At 49.2% G+C, this 25190-nt stretch overlaps 1 protein-coding gene across 25 annotated transcripts; it reads left to right on the top strand.

Moving 5' to 3' along the window:
• Positions 1-24436, top strand: LOC107318636 (mucosa-associated lymphoid tissue lymphoma translocation protein 1-like). Of its 25 annotated transcripts, none has more exons than XM_085516050.1 (16): positions 679-998; positions 1156-1244; positions 1994-2112; positions 2413-2566; positions 3231-3451; positions 4704-4800; positions 7612-7638; positions 8440-8643; positions 13335-13512; positions 16238-16312; positions 16906-17033; positions 17300-17431; positions 17573-17724; positions 21027-21152; positions 21668-21782; positions 22544-24436. In XM_085516050.1, exons 2-15 carry the CDS (start codon positions 1235-1237, stop codon positions 21752-21754), a joined length of 1710 nt encoding a protein of 569 aa, XP_085372176.1. In that variant the 5' UTR covers positions 679-998; positions 1156-1234; the 3' UTR covers positions 21755-21782; positions 22544-24436. The 25 variants fall into 25 exon arrangements, 20 of the variants coding, with proteins under 20 accessions (XP_085372175.1, XP_015728204.1, XP_085372174.1 ...); XR_004308517.2 differs by having other exon boundaries at positions 680-998; positions 21766-21875; positions 22544-22677; XM_015872726.3 differs by having other exon boundaries at positions 680-998; positions 21766-21782.
• Positions 24437-25190: the final 754 nt, after the last annotated feature.

Genomic DNA, 25190 nt, shown 5'->3' with positions numbered 1-25190 from the left:
TTGGCAGGGGATTTCTTGGCGGAAGCAGCCTGACAGGTTGTCACCACCTCGTGCTGGGGCTCACCTCACTACTCCCAGCTAAGGAAAAGGGGACGACACAGCTGGGGCTCCACCATGAGCCTTGGAGCTTCAGCCCCGCAGACAAGAGGTGAGCAATGAAGGATGGAAGGAAGGGCGGCATCATGGGGGTGGGGAGGAGGGTGGCTGTGGGGTTGGGGATGAGAGCAAGGGTGGTCGTGGGGATGGGCAGGGGCACCCACAGGGATACTGGTGAGGACTTGTATGGGTGTGAGAATGAGGATTCTCACAGGGATGTGGTGAGGTCACCCGTAGAGATAGCAGTGAGGATGCTTACAAGCATGGGGATGAGGATGGCTGTGGGGACGAGGTGAGGACAGCTGTGAGGATGGAGAGATGACCCTCGAGGGGATGAGGCACGGACACCCATAGGGACAGTGCTCAGTACAGCTGAGGATGCCGATGGGGATGTGGGAAGCGCAGCAATGCAGACAGAGGCCGCCGGTGGGGCCGGGTCTGAGGCTGCCACTGTGTCCGCGGTGCAGACACCCGTAGGCGCTGGGCCGAGGCCGCTCCGAGCAGCGGCTGGCGCAGACACGCCGTGTCCCCGCGGAGCAGGCCCTGCCCGGCCGCACGGGCGGCTCGAACCCCGGGCGGAGCCGCTGTCGGAGCGGGGCGACGGGGCGGGTCCGGCGGCGCGGAAGTGCTGCGCTGAGCGCCGGCGGGGCTTTCCCCGGGCGGTGGAGCCGGCGGCAGGTGAGTGCGGGCTCCGTCCCCGGGCCCGAAGGGAGACGTCCGAGCGGCCCCGGGAACAAGCCGGAAGAGCTCGGGGCCCGCGGCGGGCCGAGCCCCGGTGAGCGCCTCCGCCTCTTCGCAGGGCCTGCGGGCTCACGGAGAGCCGGAGCCCGGCGCTGCCCCCCGAGGACGGCGGCTCCCCGCAGGCGACCATGGCGGCCCGCAGTCGCCTCCTCCACCGCCAGGTGAGAGCCCCGCACCGCGGCCAGGCCCGGCCCGGGGCAGCCGCCGAGGGAGCGGGGAGGAAGGGAGGGAGGGCGGCTTGGGCTCCGCCGCGCTGCCCGGGGCCTGGGCGGGTCGGGGACTCCTCACGACCCCCGGCCGCTACTTTATCCTCTGCAGGTGCTCGGCGGGGCCAGGAGCCGCCGGCTGAGGGCGGCCGGGGAGAGCGAGACACGGCGACCGGAGCGCCGGTAGAGCGATGCAGACAGGTGAGCGGGGCGGACTCATTGGTCCTCGCGGTGTTCTCGCGGCTCGGCGGTTCTCGGTGAGCCGGGCAGGAGGGGGAGCCTGCAGCATCGGCAGCGGTGATGCTCAGAAGGAGCAAGAGCGACCCGACCCGATTGGGGATGTATGTGCTCGTCCCAATGTACTCGGCACTAGAGAGGCCGTATCTCCAGTGCCGTGTTCAGTGTTGGTCACCTCGCAGCCAGAAAGACATCGAGGTCCTCCAGTGTATCCAGAGAAGGGCAATGGAACAGTGAGGTGTCTGGAGCACAAGTATTATGGGGAGCGGCTCAGGGGGCTGGGATGGGTCGGTCTGGAGAGAAGGAGGGTCAGGAGAGACCGCACCACTCTCTATAACACTCTGATAGGAGGCTGTGGTGAGGTGGGGGGTTGGCCTCTGCTCCCAGGTGAGAGGATAAAAGGTGATGGCCTTAGATTGCACCAGGGGAGGGTCAGGTTGGATATTAGGGAGAATTTATTCTCTGAAAGAGCAGTGGTGCATTGGAACAGGCTGCTGGGGGAGGTGGTGGAGTCACCATCCCTGGAGGTGTACAGAAACCATGGAAATGTAATACTTAGGGACATGGTTTAGTGGGAGATATTGGTGGTAAGTGGATGGTTGGACTAGAACTGGATCTCTGAGGTCTTTTCCAACCTTAATGATTCTCTGATTGTGTGACCCATTCAGTGCCACCCTTACTTGTGTTGAAAACCCACACCTGTTTCCCAACAGCCATTGTGATCACCGAGCAGCCAGTCTCTGTCTCCGTTCCTGTTGGCTACACCTTCACTCTGCGCTGCAGAGCTGAGGCCCGCACCTCCCTGCAGTACCAGTGGTTTTGTCAGTGCCAGGTAATGATGTGAGCAGGGCTGACTTTCCTTGTTGCACTGGGCCAGCTCCATGTCAAGCAGTGAGGGGAGCTGGCCCTCTGTGAGCAGTGTGGGTGGGCTGAGGGAGGCTGGAAAAAAATAGAAGAGATGTGATAATACAGATGTGCTTGCCAAGGGTTTCCACTGGTTTGTTCTCCCTTGTGAGGAGGTAACACAACCAGGGATTCTAGCTTTTCCTGCCTTTAAAGGGGCTTGCTGGTGCCTTCTGCTACCAGCAGTGATGGGGGGACTTGCTGCCCACTGCCTGTGTTTTCCTTGTAGTCTGTCCGCCACCAGATTCCTGGTGCCACCAAGCAAGATTTGCCCATCACTGCACAGCAGACCCAACTCTACACCTGCAGAATTAATGACCTCTACAGAAATGTGGTCTTCTCTGACTGGGTGAAGGTGGAGGTTCATCCATGTGCTGGCAGAGGTACGAACACATCTTCTGGTGTTGCTCTTCTCTCTGCTTTGCACAGACATTACTGGATATCACACTAGAGATTCTGGGGCATTGTATCCTCCAAGCTCAGGTCATTATATGGGAGTGATACGGGTCTAAGCAAAACCACCGTGTCTGTGCTCCAGGTATTTCAGATCCCTGTCAGGATCCTGGTAATCCCAGCTGTATTTATGCTCTTGCTGTGCTGACCTCTCACTGTGGGTTTACCAGAGGGAGGTTATACTGGGTGTTTGCTGCTTGGTGTTTGCACAGGGCAGAGGGACTGGATGAAACAGGCTGTTTTTTTCATAGCTGGGCAAGGTGACTTAGGGTGTGCCTGACCTCAGAATGTTGGCTGCACCCTTAGCAGGAAAGAGTGGACATCGACAGGAGTCAAGGCACATTTGGGGGAAGCAAGAGGGCAGTGTTTTGTTGTGTCATATACTGTCGTGGTTATTGCTTTCAAGGATTCCCTGCTCCTGGGGCAGAAAGGTGCATTGGTGACACTGTGAGCACATCCTGTGGAATGGCATCTCTTGGTGTGGGTGGAAAAAGTTGACTTCTCTGTCAAAGCACACAGGCTGTACAGAAAAAAAAGCAATATTGTTTTCTGTCCTTATGGAGGGAGTACTGATTCCTTGCCTCTGTCTCACAGAACTGCTCCCTCAGCTCTGGCAAGGAGAACCAGTCATCATCCTCAACCCCACTGAGCAAAAGGTGGAAGTTGGGAAACCACTACAGCTGCAGTGTGCTGCCATTGGGGTCCCAGCCCCCAGCTACCAGTGGTACCAAAACGGGAACCTGCTGGAACACCAGAAGAAAAAGAAACTCTGGGTAACATTATGTTGGGATGGTTCAGAAACTTTGGCTACTGAGGTGGGTGATGGGAGAAGCCCATTGGGATGGTGTGTATGGGAGAGCTTCAGAAGCCTTGGAGAGACTGCTGAATATTTTATGCTGTTGTCGTTCTCAATGTGAGGATGACACAGTCCTTTGGTCTAGCTGTTATCTGTGTGCAGAGGTTCAGGAGTGCTTTGATCTGTGTGATCAGGTGAATGCCAGCTTAAAGCTGTCTCTCCTTGTCTGTCTCCCTCTCTCTTCTGCCCCAGAGAAACAGTCTTGTGCTCAGCCATTTCCTTGCACTGCACAGATTCCCCCTTGTTACTTTGATAGCCCTGACTGAAGGACTAGGGTTGAAGAGGGAATACATTTTATTGGCTTCCTTAAAAGCTGTGGATGTTTCTCCGGGAAGTAAGAGATTCACAGATGTGCCATTGTTAAGGGCTCTCAGCAGGCCTCTCATTCCTTCTTGTAGAGGCACAAGAAGAGCTTATTGTAGGCATATGCAAGGTGTTGTGGGCATGGAGTGATGAAGCTGCGGGAATGGTGTGTGCCTGCAGGGAAGCTAGAAGGAAAAGCAGTTATTCACAGCAGGAGAGAGTCAGAGAGTCAGCAAAAGGTCTGATTTTATGGTGGTTCATTGGCTGAGCATAAGTCAGCACTGTCTTCTTGTTGCAAAAAGGGCAGATTTCTTCCTGGGATGTCACTTGAAGGGCAATAAAGACAAGAGATCCAAGCTCTTCTCAGATGGTGTTATGAGGCACAATGGTCTCAAACAGCACTTTTCCCAGGGAAGCTCAGCCTGACAACTAGGAAAAGATTCTTCTTTTTATGGGGGGTGGATGTTGTAACAGTGGAGTGTGGACCCACAGAGGCAGTGAGATCTCTGTTATCAGAGATTTTCAAGACCTGTCTTGACAAAGCTGCAGCTGACTTGACAGGTGTGGCTTTAGTTCCTCTCTGAGCAGGAGGCTGGGCTGGAGAACCACAGAAGTCTTTGCCAGCCAGCGCTGCTGGGGTGCTTGACCTCCTTCAGGAGGGTTGGATACAGATGGGAAACATACTACACGATAGAAATCTAGAACATGTCACCTAGGAGGAAAATTGGGAACCTGCTGGTGTTGGCAGTGTGCTGTCCTGCTTGTGTGGCTCTCAGGGGCAGAGTATGGCTGTGACACAGTTTCAGGGCTGGTGGATAAAGAAAGGAGAGCATTTGGGCAGAGCACTTTTGCTCTTTAGAAGAAAACTGTCACCATAAATAATGTAATTTAACTTTTGATCTGTCTAGATCACCCACACCAAAGTCAGTGACTCTGGCACGTACCTCTGCTGTGCCTCCAACAGCTGTGGAGAGCACTGGACCAGCGCAGTGGACATACGCATTGGTAAGCAGAGCTAAACCATGTCTGCTTTGCAGCAAATCATCTTCTAGCATGAAAAGGAATGTGACAATTTTAGTGAACTTGCATGGAAATACCAGGCTGGTAGATGAAGTGCTGAGATGTTATCTTAGGGCTCACTTTCTGCATGGGGAAACAGGGCTCAGGGTTGTGGGATTAGGAGAGCTAGAATGCACAGCCTTCCACAGCTTGAACAGACTTGGTAACAAGAGAAAAAGAAAGACACTGGTTCTAAAGAGCGCTTCTGCAGGGAGCCAAATGTGAGAATGGAGCGGGGTTCTCAGAGTTGCAGGAGTGTCCTGGTAGTCCTGCAGCAGGTGTCATGGGAACAGCCTGCAGAGCACAAATTCACACTCTGGATATACTGGATGATCTCAGCAGAGCTACATGTGCACCCCTGAGCTGGGGACACAGGAATCAGTCAGCACTGTGATAATTCTGGGAAGGTTCAGGTCCATCGGGCTGGCAGCCCAGGGCTGATTCTGTGTGTGCTGTGCAACCTGATGGGTCCTGGGCAGAAGATGGATCTCAGGAGCATTGGGCACACTCTGCCTCCGGTGTGACGGCTGCTTTGGCCATGTGCCTTTGTGGTGCTGTGAGACGAGAATAGCTTTGTGGGCTCTTTACTCCACCTAGAGAATTTTCTATGCCATAAGCTTTTCATCTGGAGTTTTTCAATGGCATTAAAATTTCTCCAGGGTGCAAAATGGTCCCATGTAATCTGAGAGCCTTGTGTATTCTCCTTGCCCCTTTGCAACTTGCAAAGCAGTGCCCTGGAGTAACAGACAGCATGAACAGACGGGGTCAGTTTCCAGATGTTATGGCAGGACAGCTTTAAAATGAGACAAGCAGCTCTGTCAGAAAAAAGACAAACAGGTTTGTTCTGGTGGCTTTCCAGGCATTCCTGGAGCACCTAGGCTGTCACAAACCCATGGGGCCGGATGGGATCCACTTGAGGGTGCTGAGGGAGCTGTTGGAAGTGCTCATAAAGCTGCTTTGGACCATCTATCAGCAATCCTGGCCAACAGGGGAGGTCCCAGGAGACAGGAGACTGCCAGTGTGACTCCCATCTACAAGAAGGGTTGGAAAGAGGATCTGGGGAACTCCAGGCCTGTCAGCCTGTCCTCGGTAAGGGGAAGGTCATGGAGCAGATTGTATTGAACGTGATCACTCAGCATGTGCAGGCCTGAAGTGTGATAATCCAGGTTGGGAGAAGTGTTGATGTGTGTGAGGGCAAGAAGGCCCTCCAGAGGGATCTGGGCAGGCTGTATTGAGGGCCATTGCTGAGGCCAACGGGATGAAGTTTAACGAGACCACGTACCAGGTCCTGCACCTTGGTTACAACAAGCCCATGCATCGCTACAGGCTTGGGGCTGAGTGGCTGGCAAGCTGTGCCATGTGAACATGAGCCAGTGGGGTGCCCAGGTGGGCAAGAAGGCAAATGGCATCTTGGCTTGTATCAGGAATAGCGCAGCCAGCAGGAAGAGGGAGGTGATTGTCCCTCTGTACTTGGCACCGGTGAGGCTGCATCCCTAGTGCTGTGTTCATATTTGGGCACCTCACTGCCAGAAAGATATTGAGGTCCTGAAGTGTGTCCAGAGAAGAGTAATGGAGTGAGGTGTCTGGAGCACAAGTGTTACGCGGAGCAGCTGAGGGAGCTGGGATGGGTCAGTCTGGAGAGGAGGAGGCTCAGGGGAGGCCTTATCACTCCCTACAACACCCTGAAAGGAGGTTGAGATCAGCCTCTTTTCCTGGGTAACAGCAATAGGATGAGAAGTAATGGCCTTTAATTACACCAGGGAAGGCTCATGTTGGAAAAATGGAAAAAATTCTTAGTGTGCTGCTCAGGGAGGTGGCGGAGCCACCATCCCTGGAGGTGTTCAGAACATGGTTTAGTGGGCATGGTGATAATGGATCCACAGTTACACTAAATGATACTAGAGGTCTTTTCCAACCCTAAAGATTCTGTGATTCTTTAATTTGCGGTACAGTCATTGCCGTGTATTCAGATGATGAAGGTCTTCCAGATTTATGCAATTAAAATACGCCCTTACTTTTTTTTTCCATTTCAAGCCTGTAGAGTTTCAGGGTTTTCACTGAGCTGGATGGTTTTTATGGTAATGATGATTTTCTGAGGCTTCATGCTGGGTATGCTTAGGGGTGGGCTTCCTGCATGGATACCCTGCTGCTCTTCAGTAGGGCAGCTGATGGAGTTCACAGATGTGTGCTCCATGTTTGGTTTGGCCTTTTTGAGCTGGAACAGCTGAAATTCAGGAGAAGGCAAACTAGGGTGTTGAAGATGGTGGGACTGTGATACACCAAAAGCAAACAGTTGGCTTCCTTCCTGCTTGTAGGGAGTAGCTCTCTATTTTGAAGCTTATGTTGACCGAGTTTCTTTGTGGAGTCATTCTGTTTCCCCTGCCTGGCCTTTCTCCCAGCTCTGCTTTCCAGCCACTTGCACATAGTCATTCTCCTCTCCTGCATCCCCTGGCCTTCATCCCCAACCACTTGCTGTCCCACTTCACTGCCAAAGTGGGATTTCAGATACATCCCAAAGGCCCACGCAGACAGGCTCCTTGAATGAGCAGACTGTGGAGTTAACAAGGAAGTGGCAAAAAACTTGATTGAGGAGCAGCTTGTTTTACTTCTGCAGTTGCAGAAGGGAAGCAAATGCATGTGTGATCCAAGTTTGCATTGCCAGGGGCAATGGGAGCAGGTTCCAGATCTGCCATGGGAGCTGGCACTGGAATGCTGCATGCTGGGCACTGACTTACCATTCCCCTCTTTCTTTTCCAGGCACCTGTCGCTCTGAGAAGTTTTTTGGTGAGTACTGTCTTCTCTTCTTGAGAAATTATTCCCTTAATTAAAAGTCAAGCTCCAAAGTGGATGGGAGGGGACGGCATTGATGTGTTTTTCCTGCTCAGGACATTTCAAGCTTTTATGGCCATGCTGCCACAGGCTCTACTGGCTCTTTGCTTTCGGGATCTGATCTGTGAGGCACAGGACGAGTCTCGGCCCGTGCCAGGACCTCATCTGTCTCACCCAGTGGAGTAAGATTAATCCCTAATGAGTAACCCAACCTTAGCCTCCATGCCAGCCAAATGACAATGAAGTCTGCTTTGCACAACACCTTTTCCTTCTTTGAAATACCTCCTTGTGCCGGGTCAAAGCACAGCCGCTGAAACCCACTAATCTGCTTTTCCCACGGGGGTAGCTGGGGGTTAAAATGAAAGCAGAAGATGGAGTTTCCTTCCTTCAGCCCCTTGGGGAAAGGTACTTCTGAAACTAGCTCAGAGCTTTCCTCTGCCAGGCACCACCAGTATGTGAGACAGACATGACAGGACCTGTGCCAGAAATCCACAGTAGTGCTGATTCTCTTCTGCTCCTGGAGCTTTGCTTCCCCAGTGGAAACTTTTCAGGTCTTTCTTTCAAAATGATGCCTTGTGTATTTTATTCAAGTGTTGAAAAAGCTGAGGGCTTTCTGGAGGGTGCTTCAGGCTCGTGGCAGGTTTAACCTTCCTTCCTAAAAGTGAGAAAGGATTTCCCCTGTCCTCATGCCAACCAAAGGAAGTTAGATCTTGCCGTCTGCTGAACACTTACAACTTTGTCACTTGTTTCTGTTAGCTACAGGCAAACTAGCACTTTTAGTGGGCAACAACCGTTACCAGCATCATCCAAACCTGATGGCTCCCATCACAGATGTGTTTGAGCTGAGTCTTCTTCTGAAGCAGCTGGGCTTCCAAGTTGTCTCTCTCCTGGACCTGAACAAGGCTGAGATGGTGGCAGCAGTCAGTCGGTTCCTGCAGCTCCTGGAGAAAGGAGTCTATGGTAAGGCAGCAGTTTATGTACCAGTGGCAGCAGTCAGAGAAAGGGAGGAGCAGAGATTTGGCAATTTTCCTAACAGCTATTGTATTAAAATAACAAAAATAAATTAGGGGCTCCGCTAACCCGCTTTTCTTTATGTGGGTTGGGGTATCCCCGCTGCGCAGTCTGCAGTAGTGCCAAGCTTGGCAGAAATCCCAGCTAAACACAAGGTTACATGTAGTCAAAATAGGTTTTTCTCCATCATGTGGCTAACCTCTGACTTGATTAGCATGGTTTTGTGCTGGGGTTTAGGGAAGCCAGTGCTTCTGATGGTGAAAGGGAGAGGGTGTTGAAATTCTTCCTTAGATGACAACGTTTAGGAGGTTAGTTGTGGATGCCCCATGCACTCTTTTGTCAGGGCAGGATCTCTGATTGGCTACAGCTGGCCAAGATTTGCTTCTTTCTCATTCCTGATGTTTGAGCTGCTGATGGGCTTTTTGCAGAAGTACATATTCCCAGCTGCAGACAGGTGGCTTTTGGGGTTTAACTTCCACAGGAAGTGTTCCGTAAACACAAAACCAAAGGGTGGATCTTGTGGGTCTTAAAGCAGGTGTTCAGATTTTTGCGGTGGAAGTAGCTTCCTTGGGGTTTCTGGGATTCTTCCAGCTTGATGGATACCCCAAAAGCACCTGGCAGATGTTTTTTGGTTTTTGTTTTCATGCTTTGAAACCTCAACATGAGGCACAGCCTGCTTTGAGCAGTGCTTATCTTCACCACCCTCTCAGCTAAGTGGCGTACTAAGGGAGTAAGGCAACAAGTCAACACAGGGCCAATTTTAGTGCTTACTGTGAGGTTAGGAGTTGTGCAATGGATAGGGATGAGGCCCCAAGTGAAACACTGCAAAGATCCCTGATTCCCAGAGGCGCTGACTCACCCAGGGAGGCTGAGTTAGCAGGGAAAGGCAGCAGGCAGTGCTTGCTGCTCCAGCCCCATATCATTTGACGACAGCGTATTCTAGTGAGTTCACCTGCAGATTCTTTTTCTGGTTGCTCTCTGAAATCCCTTTGCATCTCAGGTTTTTTCTCTTCTGGGCGAGAGAATTCCCTGGGGAGCTGCTGTGCTTTTTCCACATCTGTGTAAGGCACGGCCGCTCTGCCTTGTATGTGTAGTGCCTTGAAGACCAAATGGTGGGTTTTTTTTTCTGCATGGTAATTCCCCTGTTTTCATAAGCAGTGGGGAGGAAGAAGATTAGGAAATGGCAAACCTTTCATGCTCTCATGCCTTATTTAAACTTCTAGTACTTTTCTGCTTTTGTGGCCATTGATCCTTCCTGGCAAAATTGGTTTTGTGCACTGGCAAGGAAAACATAAACAGCTGAGCTACTGAACCTTGATAAGCCTCAAGTGTTTGCTTGGCATAGCCTGCCTCAAATAGTGGTTTTCTTTACAGCTTTCTGAGCTGAGCAGTCTGTTATTTGGAGGCAGTGAACCTTGGCATGGGCCATTCCCAGCACTGTGATCAAGTGGAAGATGTTTGCTGTCATTGTGTGGCATCCAGACTTAGGGTGGGGTATTCAGTCTGTCTGCCTGCTGATTGCCTTGGGTCTTCCGAATGATGCTGCCTCTCACTGTGATGCATCTTCTAGCAATTTTTCACCTGTTTTCTTTGCATGAGATTGAAAGAACCAGGTGAAGTGCAAATCCTTGAAATTAACTTGCTTTTTTAATAGAAATGCATGTTTAGAGGAAGCCAACAACTCCTTCTAAACACTGTATATCCATGTTTTCAAGGCAGTAGCTCCAGGAACACGTAAAGCTAACTGAGAGATTCAGTTTTGACATAACTCACACAGATGGTGGTGAGACAGCAGCTTGTTGCCTCATGTCTTATGATCTTTGCTGATGAAGGGAGTTGGGCTTTGTTGTCTTCCATCTCTGCCCCTTCTTCTTTTAGGCCCCGGAGCCCATCAGCTCAGTAGCTTCTACTGGCCTTTTTCTTACTTCTTGAACTGAAGCCCCTAAAACTGGATGTATGACCTAAGTGGAGTCTCCTTAGGGTTAATGGCAGTGCTGACAACTTCCCTTGCTATGCCAGTCCTGTGTCTCCTAAGGTAGCTGTGTTCCCAGGTGCTGGCTTATCTTTAGCACGGTGGCTGCTGTGTTTCCTCTTCCTTATCTCTAACGTTACTGTTCAACCAGTGCTCAGCCCCAGTCAAAATGTTGCCTGGTGTTACCTGTCCCAGTGCAGGACTTCGTGCTTTTTGTTATTCAGCCTCATCACAGGTTTCTCAAGCCCAGAGCAAAAAAAAGGTTTCATTTCAGGCAGAATGGTATTGCATGTGTGGATGTTTGAGGTGATCCAAGGGCTTCCAGGGCTGCAGTGGTTCATCTGACTGCTTTTCCTACAGCTTTCCTCTTACAAAAGGTGCAATGCACTTTGAAGGCCCCAAACATTCCCTGAATAATCTCATTATACGGCCCTCAGACAAACAAGAAATCTCCCCAGCTGTTATTTCAAGTATCCTAAAAAGTCCCGAGTCAAAAATGGCAGAAATGCAACAAAAGCAAAAACTTACAAGTGAAATAGTAGGAATATGCCGTCATGCATTAATTAAGCTGCGTGTTGACATTTCCTGTACTATAAGCAGTGCCTGGAGCTTCCCCTTTTTAATTTGGTACTCGGAAGCTTGTCTATGATCAGCAGTTTTTGACTCACAAGATGTGGGCAGAGTGTTGAAATGGAACTCGGAAAAAAAAACACCAAAACGCCATTTCCCCTCTGGGCAAAATGTTGACATTCCTGTTCAGGAAGAGCCATTCAATCCAGAAGAGATTTGCAGCAGAGTTGTTCAGTTCCATGTGAAGTTCCTGTCTTTCTCTCTGAACTCAAGTCACTGTGGCTTAAATAGCACAGGGAGCATTCAAAGGTACAAAACGAGGCCCCCAAAGTTAGGAAATTTGATAATTTAATGATTCTTTGTGAGTTTTTCTGTAATATTTCAGTTCTTTCCAAGTGTCAGTGATGCTGTTATTATGTATAGGATGCCATTGCCTCCATTTTAAATACAGAAACGGGGTCAGAGAGACGAAAGCCAGAAGATTTGATGATCTTCTAGGTCTTTTCCAACCTTTATAATTCTGTGATTCTGTGAAGTGCTTGACTGCTTTAGGATCTAAACCTGAAAGACCTGTATCTGATTTTTCCACAGTTCTTCCCATTTTATACTCTTTTATATTCTCAGAGGAGGCTTTTGTGGCTTTGATTTGCTAGTTACGAAACTTTCTTGTGCAAACCTGAATCCTCTGTTTCTGGCTGTTGATCCCTAAGAAGAGGAACCCAAAGCTCATGGGCGCCTGTGAAAACAGCCATTTGAGTAACTTTCCATTGTCCCTTGAGAACGGAAGCTCAAGATGACTTTAGGCTTCATTTACTATGAGGTCATGGTTTCACTCCATGGGATGAGGTCATGCTTTCCGTCCTTCAGCTCCTGCCTCATTCACTGCGTTCCTTCCAGCAGCAGAGATCAAAGTGAGTTTCTTGCAAACTACGGGGGCAGGAAGAGCAGAAGAAAATTAATAAGAGATTGTTCAATGAAACATGGGTTTTGGCAGTGGATCTAACTGAAGAATTTCTTCTACTTTTGCCTCGTAGCCACTTGTTCCCATTTCTGACCTCTCATTCTTCTCTGTAGCTCTGTTGCAGTAGTGCAACTGCTCGCATTGCCTCACAGAGCTATTTTTAACAGATTTCACTTCCCCAAGTTGTCTTTCAGCAGCATCCCCTGGGCAATTCTATCAGTGCTGGGAAACCAACACACAGCTTCCTTTTGGAAAGCTACAGCCCACCTAGGGATCCTTGTGCAGAAGGGAAAACCCTTCAGTGAACATGTGTAGGCGTTGGAAAAGCACCAGCTTTGGTCATGCCGTGCTTGTCTGTGCTGGCTTTCCAGCGTGGATGTCCCCACATTGCTGTCTCTTGTGAAGTTAGAATCCACTGTTACGTTTCTTGCGCTCCAAATCAAAATTGACATTGGTTGTTGGACTTGCCACCAACACTTGGATGAATGTCTCTTCTCCCACCTTACAGGGCTGGTATCTGTTTTGAGATTTTGAAGCACATGTTCTGGACATCTTTCATCTCTCTCTGTTTTTCTCAATCCCACTGTCTCATAGATGTATAAATACTAGCAGACCTTTGTAACCCGGAGAATATTTCCCACCATCTGAGCCTCTGTGAGTCTGTTCTGAACTAGGAAGCTGAGAAGCTTCTTCTTTAAAAGGTTGTTAAAGTGTTGTTGGTCAGGGCAAAATGCTTTATCTGTTGTCACATTCTTGCAAGGAGATCACCTTTTAGCCAAATATTTGTTCAAAGGTGGTATTCAGCCTGGCAGATGCCAAGCCTGGATATTGTTTCACAAATGATTATGTGTTAGCAAACCTATAAACCTGGTGGCTTTGGTGTCTCTTAAGGAGCTTCTGGAAACCACAGGTACAATGGAGCCTGTCAGGGCTTCTGCCTGCTCCACTGAAGGGCATGGATTTGAAAAAGTCAAATTATTGAGGTCAGGGTAGCTCAATTTGTCTGCCTGGAAGTGCTCCTAGTGTAAGTGTCCCAGCCCAGTATCCCTACAGGGCAGGAGGTGGGAGATAGTCATGGAGAACTGGCTGCAGACCTGCAAGCTTGCATGACTCATTCTCTCCTCTCCGTGTTCCCAGCTATATTCTACTATGCCGGACACGGGTATGAACATTTGGGGAGGAACTACATGGTCCCTGTTGATGCTCCACAACTCTATGCCCCTGAGAACTGCATCAGCGTGCAGAGGATCCTTCAGAAGATGCAGCAGCAGCAGACAGCCCTGAACCTGATCCTGCTGGACACCTGCAGGAAATGGTAGGTGCTCTTCTCCCTTCCTCACCGGGACATGCAGAGTGTGGCATTTCAAGGGGCTGGGGAAGTGGCTGCCAGCTTCACCCTCCCTTCAGCACTGGGTTCCTGCACAACTACGTGAGATGTTCTTACGGATTTTCAAGGGCACACACATCCTCTGTTGCACTGCCAAGGTCTCTGTGAGAGGTTATGCGTCTGCGTCATGGAATCAGCAGGGCTGTCAGGTTTTGCAGGATCTCCTGGGAAGCCCAGTTGGTCACATGGTAGATGCAACTTTGTAAGCAGCAGATCCTGTCTGATACGTGCTGGAGAGAAGGGAGATGAAAAAGCTGCCAAATGCAGCCTATTTGGGCACGTCACCTGGAGTGACTCATCTTTTTCTGTCATTTGTTTTTGTTACCATCTCAGTGAGAAGTATACAGCACTCAGGAAAAATATTTCAAGCCATGCTAGTTGGTTTTACTTCCTCAAAGGCTACTGAAATCACACTGTGAAGTGGAGCCAAGGCTGGTGCTGAGGGCAGGGATCAGCTTTTCCCCTCTTAGTGTGGAAAGCCCATTCTTCCATCTTGCAAGCCTGTGAGTAGCAGAAAATTGCTAGTTGCCCATTTTCAGCAGAGGTAGTTAGGCTTATCCAGTAGCAGTTGTCATCGTTTCATTTATTTGGGGCTCCTGAGATTAATTTACAGGACAGAAAGGACCTGGAAGCTGAAGGAAGAAAATTCTTCTTCTTTCTGTGGTTCTGCAGTGAGCAAAGGAAGGACAACTTTTGATACCACTGCCCTGGAAGAGCTGACAGGCCCTGCAGAGACTCTTTGGCACCTTTTAGCTGCAGAGGCTGGAACAGTAGCTTTGAATAGCTTACAAGCTATTCTGCATAGCAGAGACTTGCTCTACCTTCAACAGTGGTGGAGCCTGCTCTTCTTTGATATCTGCCCCAAATGCTGTGCTCCTTCTGCAGCTCACTGCTGTTGCATGGAGGAGAGAGCTTTGGTTCCCTGAACCAAGGCTGCTGAGAGCCATTGCTGAGCAGAGCTGCTGAATCATCAGCACAACTCCTGCCAGATCTGGTGGCAGAGGTTAGCCCAGGAGCTTGTCCAGATGCCAAACTTTGTGCCTGAAAATAGCAGGGCAGTATGTGATGTGGAGGCAGCTTTGCTACATGGAGGCTGTCCTGGGAATTCTAACACGAACAGAGGCAATCTATAAAATAGTTCTGAGCTGATACCTCCTTCCTTGTTGTTGCTGGCCATTTATGTGCTCAGTGAATTTTACTGTGCTTTGGGAACATGATGTGATGTGAGAACTGCTCTGATGTTATGTGGCTGTTTTTTTTTCTCTTCCTGCCCCAGTCTCACACTTCTTCCCTCCCCTTTCCCACAGCAAGCACAGCACAGCACTTTGTGCTGTAGGTGTTATCACTGTGGACACAGGGGATAGCTGTGGAAGCTCTCTGCTTGGGCTTGTTTTTCTCAAGAAGTCACTGCTTCAGCTCAGCAAAGTGTTTGGATTTCTTAGCTGTATGTGTTCTCAACACCCAGTCAAACAGGGCTCCTGAGGCCTCCTTTCCCAACGCCCTTTCTGTTAAATTGCTGTTGTGAACTGCAGATGGCTGTTGCCTTTCCATGGCTTGCCCAACTGTGCATGGACCAGAAGGAGCACTGTGTGTGCTAAGGGGGATTTCACACCAAGTATCTCTTTTCCCCATGTGTTGGCATCAGAAATACCAAGGAAATGAGGAAGGCCTTCTTTCCTTGCCAAGTGGTAGCAGATGTTCAGCTTCAGCACAGGAGGAACCAGGAACATGGAGCCTGTGCGTAGCCCAATACGTTCATGTGCTGATTTTGGGTGGATACGATTGCCTCTTCCAGGAATTCCCTGATTTATGAGGGCTTCTGGTGTGTGCTGCTTAGGGCAGGAAAAGGATACCATCTTCTGACTGGGATGCTGTCACAGTTTAATGCAGATTTTATGCAGTTGAGAAATGGACTGCATGAATGCAGTGTGAATGCAGTACCTTTACTGGAGCTCTGCCATGCTCTCTGATATCAAACATCTCCCTGCATTTAGTCACGGTCTGGAAATGCCCTGCTGAACTTTGTCTTCTTTTAGGGCAGTGGACTGTGGCCATTATTTCCACTGCATGCACTAGATGGCTTTACTGGTGCCATCACAAAAGGTTTGCACCAGCCTCTGTCAGGTCACTGTCTCCAGACAACAGTACCTCAGATTATTTGGAGATCTGATCCCTCGTTCCTCCTTGGACCTGGAATCTCAGATTTCTACACTCATTTAGTAACATCACAGGGGCAGATAAATCTCTATGATCGCTGTTCATATTTACACACATCTGCTTTCCAACATTTTCTCTTCTCTTGGTCTTTAGAAAATTTACACGAGCCAGATTAATGCTGCCATTAAACATCTTCTGCAGACTGTTGCACCAATATTAGGTAACTTTCTGTGTGCTGGCAATGCATCGGTCCCTTCTGCTCTTCTTAGAATTGAATAACACCGAGTAATACCACCTCTGTGCTCTTTTCTTTTTGCAATCAGGAACATATCCATATTACTGGCATATGTCTCCTACCTCAGAAGCAACCATTCCCCATGTTCTTCTGTCTGTCTGGAGTCAGATTTACTCCTAGGCAAGGCTTGCCATGAGTGTTACCATGACATCTACTTTAGTGGAAACTCGGACTGAGTGGTACCTTCGTCTCCTCTTACAGGTACAACCCAGAGTGTGCCCTCTCCCAGGTACAGCCACTGGAGCCCTGGGGCAATACTGTTTATGGCTATGCCACGTAAGTGTATTTTGCTGTGCTCACATCGTGACACAGGAATAAATACTGGCTATTTGCATACCTTCATGCTTGGAGACTTTGGAGGACTGAGAATGCCTTTTTTATGCTTTCTCCATCACTCACCATTTATCTCTAGTATTTCCCATTCAGACACTTCTTTTCTTCCTCCTAACTTTGCCAGTGGAAGCTGTTCATCAGTTATAGGCTACTTGTGAAGGTGACATCAGCTCCTGTCATCTCCTTTCCCAGGCCTGAACCTGCTTCTCAAAGTATGTGTGCCACAAGCATGACATCTGGAGCCTCCTGAGTTGAGAATGAGCATTGCTTACCGCTCCAGCTCTAGTTCCATAGGCTGTTCAGCTGTTGTCACCCAACAAGGCTGGCAAAAAAAGCAATACTCTACTCTTCTGACCCCTTTCTCTACTTTTTTCCCATCCTATTCCCTTCCCACCTTCTCTTGAGCTAACATCGAGCATTTTGCACCACTGCATGAGAGGCCAATTCACACTCAGCTGGCACAGTCTGAATGGAGTCAGCAAGCCCTGACTCACTCCCAGGTCTTCCTCCCGTCTCAGAAAGTCATTCCCTTGCAGGTGCGAAGATGCAGAAGCCTATGAGCTGCAGGATGGTGAGTTCAGCTCTGGGATCTTCATGAAATATTTGAAGAAACATATTTTGCAGGAGAAGAAAGTTACACACATGCTGGAAGATGTATTAGAAGGTAAAGGAGTGGTTTGTACCCAAGCTGGAAATGTGTTTCCCTAGCAGGGATGAGAAAAAATATCAGCAGAAACCAAGTCCCAGCAAAGGAGAGAGGAAAGATCAGCACCCCTGTTCTGCTTCCCCAGAAATGAAGTTGCAGGCTGTATTCCACGCAAGGGTTTAGTGTTCTGGCAGCATGGAGCAGAATGTTGATGTAGTCTGAAAGGCAGGATGGTAAATAAGGAACCTGGAGTGACACTTGTGCCACTAAAATGTCTTTTCCAGACCTTGGCCAGGATCCAATGGTCACTGGGAAGCAGGTGATGGAGATCAAACACACTCTGAAGGAAGCCCGTTCCCTGACAGACCCCATCTGCCCCACAGGAGCAGCCTCAGAGCGCTGGGGATGCAGCCACGGTGAGTGGTGTGGGGAGCTGCCAGGCAAGGCAGGAGGGAGCAGGGGAACCACATACTTCTCACAGGCACCGCTCTGCAGGGAGGTGGCAGCGGGATTCCTACAGGAGCTGAGCACTCAGCCCACTCTGGTTTCCCTTGCAGAGCCCCCAAGCGAAACAGTGACGTTCCCCTGTGGAGTGCAGGCAGAGCTTCACTTCCACCGGCTTTTCTCCAACGTGTTGTCTGTCTGCGCCAAGCTGCAGGACCTCCCGGCCCCCATCACTGATGCCCAGCTCATGCTCCGCCAGCCCACTGTGAGTCCTTTGTAGGGGGATGTTGGGCCCATTCCCCTTGATTGCCTCTGCACCCGCAAAGAGAGGGACATTACAGTGAGCCTGAAGAGTCCTGGGGACCAGAAAGGGCTGAACCTGCAAAAGGATCTCCTCCACTCTTAATGCTGTCTCTGCCCTTCTGCAAGTGCTCTGTGCCTTCTAAATGCTCCCTCCATGTCTCAGTGGCCTGCCTTGCTCCAAATGCATTGTGAAAAGGATTTAGTGCTGGTTTCAGTGCTTTTAACCAGTTATTCCTCAGGATACTTTCTGGCCAGTCTGATGGAACTATTGCATTTAGTCTGATTGAGGTGAAAAGCCTGTCTGTTTTCTGTGCTTGGAAGCAGATCTGGCTTTTTGAATGATGCTGTTTTAACCCACTGTGCTAAAATAACTCCATGCAACAGCACATCCTCTTGCATTTGTTCTGAGTTGAGTGGTACCAGCTTCCATGAATCTTTCCTGTAAGAGCTCTGGTGGCCTCCCCACTATCTCTAAGGATTTAATTCTCTTTGCTGCTCCTTTTTTGCTAACAGTCTTCCTCATTATCTGTAGTCCCTTTGCTGAAGGATAGCGTGGTTGTGACTGGATATTTCCACCCTTGTTGCTTGTGGAGGGATGTTGCCCTCAGATACGTTATTGTCATTGGTGTGGAGCAGTGTGTCTAGCGGAGGTCAGGAGCCTGATCCTACCTGACACCAAGACAAATTTTTCCTTGTGAGCTCCCTTAACATGCATGAAAATTGTGTATGTGTGTGTGCACATCCACTCCACAGCAGCACATGTAGGGAAGGGAGGGACCCATATGCTTGTTTCTGCATCCAGGGCTGGCCCAGGAGAAACTCGGGGCAGACCAGAAGGGGACCTAGGAGAGCAGATGGGATCAGTCCCGTGTTTTTGTCCTTTTCCACGGCAGTGATAGCTCACACTGACCTCCAGCGGTGTGTGCTGACATGGCAGCACATCCTGGCACTGGGTTGCCATTTGTCTGCTCCACTAGACACTAGAGATAAGGCATCCCCATTTTTTAATCTGTACTCTTTGAATGTCTACTTTCTGTGTTGGATCTCCATATTTTGAACTTAAGTCACTTGCTTCGGAGCTGTTTGACCTAATGGCCTCCCCAGTCACATTCCTTTAAGGTCATCTAATCCAACTATCAGCTCCATCCCCATCGTGGCCACTGAACCATGTCCCACAGTGCCACATATCCACAGTTCTTGAACACCTCCAGGGACAGTGTCTCCACCACATCCCTGTGCAGGTACATGTGGATAACAAGTTGCTGTCAGCAAAGGAGCTTTGAATCATACATGTCAATACTAATTGATTCCTTGAGATGAGATTGGTCCTTGCCCAGATAACTGTCTTGAAGGTCACTGATCTCAAGAGCTGTTTGGTTTTTGTGAGTGTCAGCCCTGGGGAGATGAGAGGTCCAGGAGAGCTGGTGGATTATTAAGAATCTGAGTTTGGGACCATTTACTCCCCATATCTGTGCCAGAGAAGCAGCACATCTCTTTGGGATATTCAGCTTTTGGGACTGGCTGGGTACCATTCAGGGACACTATGTGGTTAATCCAGTCTAGATTCCTGGTGCTGCCTGGCTTTCCATGCACCATGTTCTATCTTGTAATGGAGTATTGCTATATTCGTGCTAGTCATGCCCGTAATATGTTGAGTTTTTCTTGGGATAAAAATTAGGTATCACAGTTCAATTGCAAACCAATAGACCAACACTCAGGAGAAGAGTGTAGTGTGCTAGAACAGATCTGAGCATCCCTGCCCTGCTAGCTGGAACCAAACTGTGATGTTAATCTCTGAAGGTTCACAGTGGCTGGTAATGCAATTGCAAAAGGAGGCACTTAGAAGTCATCTGATCCACGGCATATCAGTGCTTGCAAGGAGAAAAAAGGGGACGCAGCCCAACCCCAGCTTCAGCTGGCACTTTCCTAATGCTACTGAAAGCGCAGGCACCACCTTTAACCCAAAGAGTTGATGATTTTCTTGTAGCAGGGGCTGGCAGGCTTCATGCTCACCCTGTCCTCACCTAAGTGCATACTGCAGCACAAGGTCAGCAGTATTGGGTGAGATGGAGCTGGCTGGGTGCTGTTGAAGCACTCTCCACTCTGCTCCCTTTTGCAGGTGTCCTGCAGAAGCTCTGCATCAATGATGTCCAGGCTGCTTTCCCTTATGCTTCTGTTTTGTCAGCAGGTTTAGTTTAACCCAGCTGTTGGGCTGGGCGTAGAAATGTCCATCCATGTTTGGAATCTGGAGCAGATACCTGATGCAATGAGCTAAGCAAGGAGAGGGCAGGAGAGGGCAGTGTTTGTTTGCAGACTGTGCTCTGCTTTGTAGTCTCCCATTTCAGTTCTGGCTGCCCAAAGGCTCCCTGTGCAGGACAGCTGCTCCACCCCCCTATGAGCTGTGTCCGCCTTTTGTTGGCACATCCACCTCTCTTTTTGCCAACTCTATTTGCTGCCCTGATCTATCCTAAATGCTTTCCAGTTTTTCTTTCCAGTAACAAGTTGCCAGGCATGGAGATGGAATTTGACTTTGCTTTATGCAGAGATAAATGCTTTCCTTCTGCCTGCCTCTAATGAACATGCTGGATCAGCAGCAGTGGGACAACTTTTACTCCCATTCTGCCAGCCTTGCAGGCAAAAGTGACTCTGATACCTGCAAATCCCAGCCAGCATTTAGGATCCAGCATTTGAGCTTCCACTGCCAGTATTCTTCTGGCCAGAAACAAATTGCTTTGGCCTTCTGCAGGCAGCAGTTCAGGGGAGGTTCCTGGAGGTGAATGTTATTGTTGATGACCTTAGAGAGAGGGAGCTGTTCTGGGAAAGTTTGAGTAATTAGGCAGGAAATGGCAGGGGCAAACTCATTACCCAGCACATCTCAGATCTCCCTCCATCTAAGCTCTTGGGAACCTCCTTGCTCCCTCCTCTACAGGTCTCTTACACTACAGATCATTGTGATACTGGCTTTTGCTCTTAACTTCACTACCGGAAATCCCATAACACAGATTTCCTGCCCTCGGAGGGTGTTTAGGTAGGTTTTGCCACTGATCTACTTGAGATAAGTATGTAAAATCTGTATTCCTGCTGCTTGCATTCTTTAGTACTTCAGTTAGAGTACACCACATTGCCACGAGACCAAGTGTCAAGAGCACAGGCCAGCCCCAGGCACTGTTGTGTAGAGAAGAGGCATGTTTGATGAGCAGTTGTGCCTCCATGCCCAGGCAAACACTGAGATTTCCTCACATTTTCTTTGTTTTCCTGACCTAGGAAGTGGACGATGTGACCAATCTGGAAGAGAGTCACCCAGACCAAATGGATTCTCTGCTTACCTCTGTCTATAGGCAGGAGAAGCTGGACTGTGTCTTCCAACTCTGTGGACTACAGAAAATTCAGGTAGAGTGCAAGTACAGTTTCCTGTGGCCTCGCACAAGCAGTTCTCCCCACTGCTGCTGGCTGTACCCCTCTGACCATGCAACTTTTGGCTCCATGCAGAAGATGCCCAGCATCTGTGGTGTCATCATCTTGCCCAGATTGATGTTAGCAGAGCTTGCTGGTGGGCACAAAAGCTTGCTTTTCTCTTGCCTCACTCTGTATTTCCACTACCTGCCCAGAGGGGCTGTTCCTTGCCTGTGGCAGCCTTACAGAGGTCTAAGTAGCCCACGTGTTGTGAGTGAAGGATGTCTCACTGAGCACTGTGCTTGCCTGAGCAGCAGAAGGGATGATTTCCTGCTCTCAGAGTGGTACTACTGAGCCTGAGCCAGACTGCCTCCTTGGCACTCTTCAAAAGACTATTTAAAGACCACATGAGACACAGTAGTACTGGTCCCCTGGCTTGGCTTTTCCAGCAGATCCTTTCTCTGCAAATAGCAGCATGGACCTTGTTTCTCCCTTAGTTTTTTCTCCTCTAGCACCCAGCCAGTGGGTCTTGCCAGATGCTTATCTGCTGGGCTCCACACAAGCTCACCCTGAACACTGCTCTCAAACTGCTGTGTTGATTTTCCTACAGCAAACAGCATTAGCCAGGTAGGATACGTGCATCAGCATATGACAGCTCTTTCAGCACTTGATTGTTTCCGGAGTTCTTTCCTTGAACCCTTCCCAAGCTTTTAAATGCAGGTATGAGAGCTGGACCCTGTTGTCTGCCAGGCATGTAGGAAAAATCTCCTTTGTGCTGCATGTGCCATCTCTCTGCTTTGTACAGCCAGACGTCTTGGGCACAGCCCCATGCTGGGGCTCCATTTTCTGGGGGGGTGGCTGCCACAGGCCTGTTATTTTCTGAGTCCTTCATCATATATTATAAAGATAGACTCCAAATGGATCTTTGCAGAGTGCTGATTGTCCTTGCTGTTTGAAAGTGTTTTGTTGTTTTGTACTGTGGCATGTGTGCTTTAAGTGGCTTACATCCCTGCCCTTGTGTGCCTTCCTCTTGTGTGAGCTGTGCTGTGCTTTGGCAAGGATGGACGTGACTGGGATGAATGTCATGGCATTCCCTCTTCCTTGAGGCCTCGGTGCTCTCAGTGACCTGGTCAGTGAGGTCTCCAGTGAGGTGACCTGGTCTCAGGACAAGTCCTGAAATCCAGAAACTGTGGCTCAAGCCCATAGATGCTGTGAAGGTACATAGCAGCTCACTTCCTGAGACAGCAGCACTGCCCTGGCACACCACAGCATGGGGCTGTGAGCCTTCAGAATGGCGGCTGAGCCCATCAAGTGTTCTGACGAAGCAAAAAGCTCTGCTTCAGCTCTTCTACCCATTTCACTTTGTGTCCTCTGTTGTACCCTTCCAGATGGACGTGGTCCTGCAGTTGGATTTGCATTACACTCAGCTGAGCACAAAGCAAAGGACTTCTGAAAGCCTACAGAAAATCCTCCCAAAACAGCTGCTGGGGCGGTTTTTCACCCAAAGGAACTACACCTGGGCCAGCTATGACAGCACTCCGGCCCAGGCAGACTCTGGGGGGGCCCTGAGGACAGGCATTGGCCGCAGCTTGCCCAGCAGCAGCCCCTCCATGTCCAGGAGTGAGCCAGAGGAGAACGACGAGCGCAGCATGAGTGAGCTCTGCTCAGCCCTGCTGCGGGCTGGCCCAGGGCAAGAGCACCCCTGACTCCATGTCAGCCTTCAGATGTTAACGCAGCAGAACTGAGCTGCTTTCCAGCCTCAGCGATCACCCTGTCCAAATGGAATTTCTGCAGACATCACCAAGGTGTCATTGTCATGCCTGGCAGAGGACCTGGCCTCTCAACAAGTCATAACATTGGCAGGTGGCACCCAGCAGTGCTTATATTCAAGGGCACAGGCTGGTATTTTCTGCAAATCAGGGTTTGCTAAGCAAGTGCCTGAAAGCAGGATTTGCAGTATTAACTGTGTTGGGAAAGCTACAAACACTACAGTCCTGAGCTGCAGAACAGACACCGTCTCAAAACCCACAACTCCTGACTGTTACCGTTTGTGCAAGGGGTGCAAGGAGTGACCAAGGGAGCCAGATCAGACTGGGTCAATATGTAAGCTTTCCCCTGAGGTTGCACTAGAGTTTTCCTTCCTTGCAAGTTCTGCCTGTGTCAAAGCAGGTTTTAAATTACGTGTTTATGTATTCTACTGAATGTATTTATACTCGGGGCAAGAAAATGGTTTGCTCAGAAAAGCATGCCCCTTCTAGTCTATTACACAGGGGCATAACATGGAGTTAGATCCTATGTGGTCTTGAGTTCCTCTGACACAGATTCCCCTATGTGTAGGGGATGGAAAAGACCAAGAAGGAGGGAAAAACCTCAAAAAAAAATCATCATTAGTGCAACTATTTTTTTCCAAAGTGCCTGCCTTGGTGTGTGCTCACTGCAGGCAACTTGAAGCACTACCTTCTGTAGAAAACCAGCTGTCCGGGGAGAGCCATGGGTGAGGAGGGCCAGCGTGATTGCTGTTGAGTAGTGTCTTAGGCAGAGCTCTGCAGGGGAGGGCAATCCAACAGTGCAGAGTTGGACAGTGACCCCACTGAGGTGTTGGATCTCCATCCTCCATCTTGGAGGTCAAAGACTCCTTGAGAAGTCAAGGTTGATGGGATGGGGAAAAAGTTCCTGAGCTCTAAAAGAGAGATGGAGTGAATGTTTTGGAAGTTTTGGTTCTTCTTCAGCAGTGTATGTCCACGGTGGGGACTGTCTGTTGCAGCATGGAAAAATATGAAGTGCTCCTTCCAGATAAACCATCCTACAAATGCTGGAAGCCAGTCCAAAGAGAACAGAGGAGGCTTTTATTCTTGCAGTGAGTAGAGCCAAGAGAAAGAAGAGAGGCCCCATCTGGCTGAAGTTGAAAAAGTCTCCTAGGAAAAAATGTAAAGCTCCAATAATAATAATAATAATAATAATAATAACAACACAGGATGTAGTTTAAATAAGATGGACTGATAGAGAAACCAAACCAGAAAATAATAAACTAATTGAAGGGAGAAATGAAGATTAAGTCAACACCAGCAGAAACTTAAGACAGGTCAGTGGGAATTGCTGTTTAGGCATTTGGGAGGAGTAGGGTACTCAAAGGGAAGGATTATACACACCCTTCTGTACCACTGGGGCAAAATGTGTCCCTGGCTCTTATAATCATAGCAAGTGTCATCTCCTGTAATTAGTAATCTAATTCATAGGAAGACTTTATTTTTTCTAAATAAAACACTACTGGTGTTTTTGGATGCATAGTTTCATGTGTCTCTAAGTTAATAGTTTTTGTTTTTCCTCCTAATTGCCAGCGTGTGATTTAATATTGCTCTAGTGCTCTTCATGCTTTGAACTCTAGATTCTGGGTTTTTACTTCTGAGGATTGTTTCTTTTAAGTGACTGTGTACTGAAGTGAGGATTTAGAAGGTGGATCAAATGGTGTTAACTAGGCTAAAATAATGTCCAGTGAAATGTATAGATAAAACAATGCCAGCATTCATTGTGAACTATCCACAGTGTAAAGAGGGGGCCCTTGGGTGGCTGGACCAGGCTTAGGAGGTCTCCTTCCTGTTCCCAGCTGCCAAATAGGACCTGTCCCTCTCAGCAGCATTTCTGAATCTTCGAGGAGACCCAAGCCCAGCTCTTCCACCACATTTCTGTGTACCTCAATTGACCTTGTGTTTCTGCTGAGGCAGCAACCATTTGCAAAGCTGAATTGCAAAAGCCAAGTTTCGCTGCATCCTGGGACGGTCTACAGTAGCCCTGCCACCAGTTCTGATAGCAATCAGCCTCAGCAATCTGAAGATCCTTCCAGTCTACCTATTTTTGCCTACACTGGGAGCTGAATTTTGTTGGCAGCTTCTTCAGGTCTGCCAGTGCTTTGCTCTTGCCCTCAAAGAGCTACTACATCTGTTTGCCCAGATACCAAGGTTTGGTACAAGGACATAGCTTCAGCTCAACTGGTTTTAAACTTCTTTTGTACAGATTCAGTTGTTCCACGCTTCCCCA

This window comes from Coturnix japonica, chromosome 14 (assembly GCF_054131305.1).
Source record: "Coturnix japonica strain WE chromosome 14, WE-NBRP24, whole genome shotgun sequence".
In the NCBI taxonomy this organism is placed as follows: Eukaryota; Metazoa; Chordata; class Aves; order Galliformes; family Phasianidae; genus Coturnix; species Coturnix japonica.
Note: the sequence above shows the minus strand (reverse complement) of the source record. Positions and strands in the feature narration are given on the sequence as shown.

What these genes read in the sequence shown, in the direction of transcription:
- LOC107318636 (XM_015872718.3), top strand. An exon ending in TCGCTCTGAGAAGTTTTTTG is followed by an intron (nt 7,639 to 8,439) that starts GTGAGTACTGTC and finishes TGTTTCTGTTAG; the next exon opens with CTACAGGCAAACTAGCACTT. An exon ending in ACTGTTTATGGCTATGCCAC is followed by an intron (nt 16,313 to 16,905) that starts GTAAGTGTATTT and finishes ATTCCCTTGCAG; the next exon opens with GTGCGAAGATGCAGAAGCCT.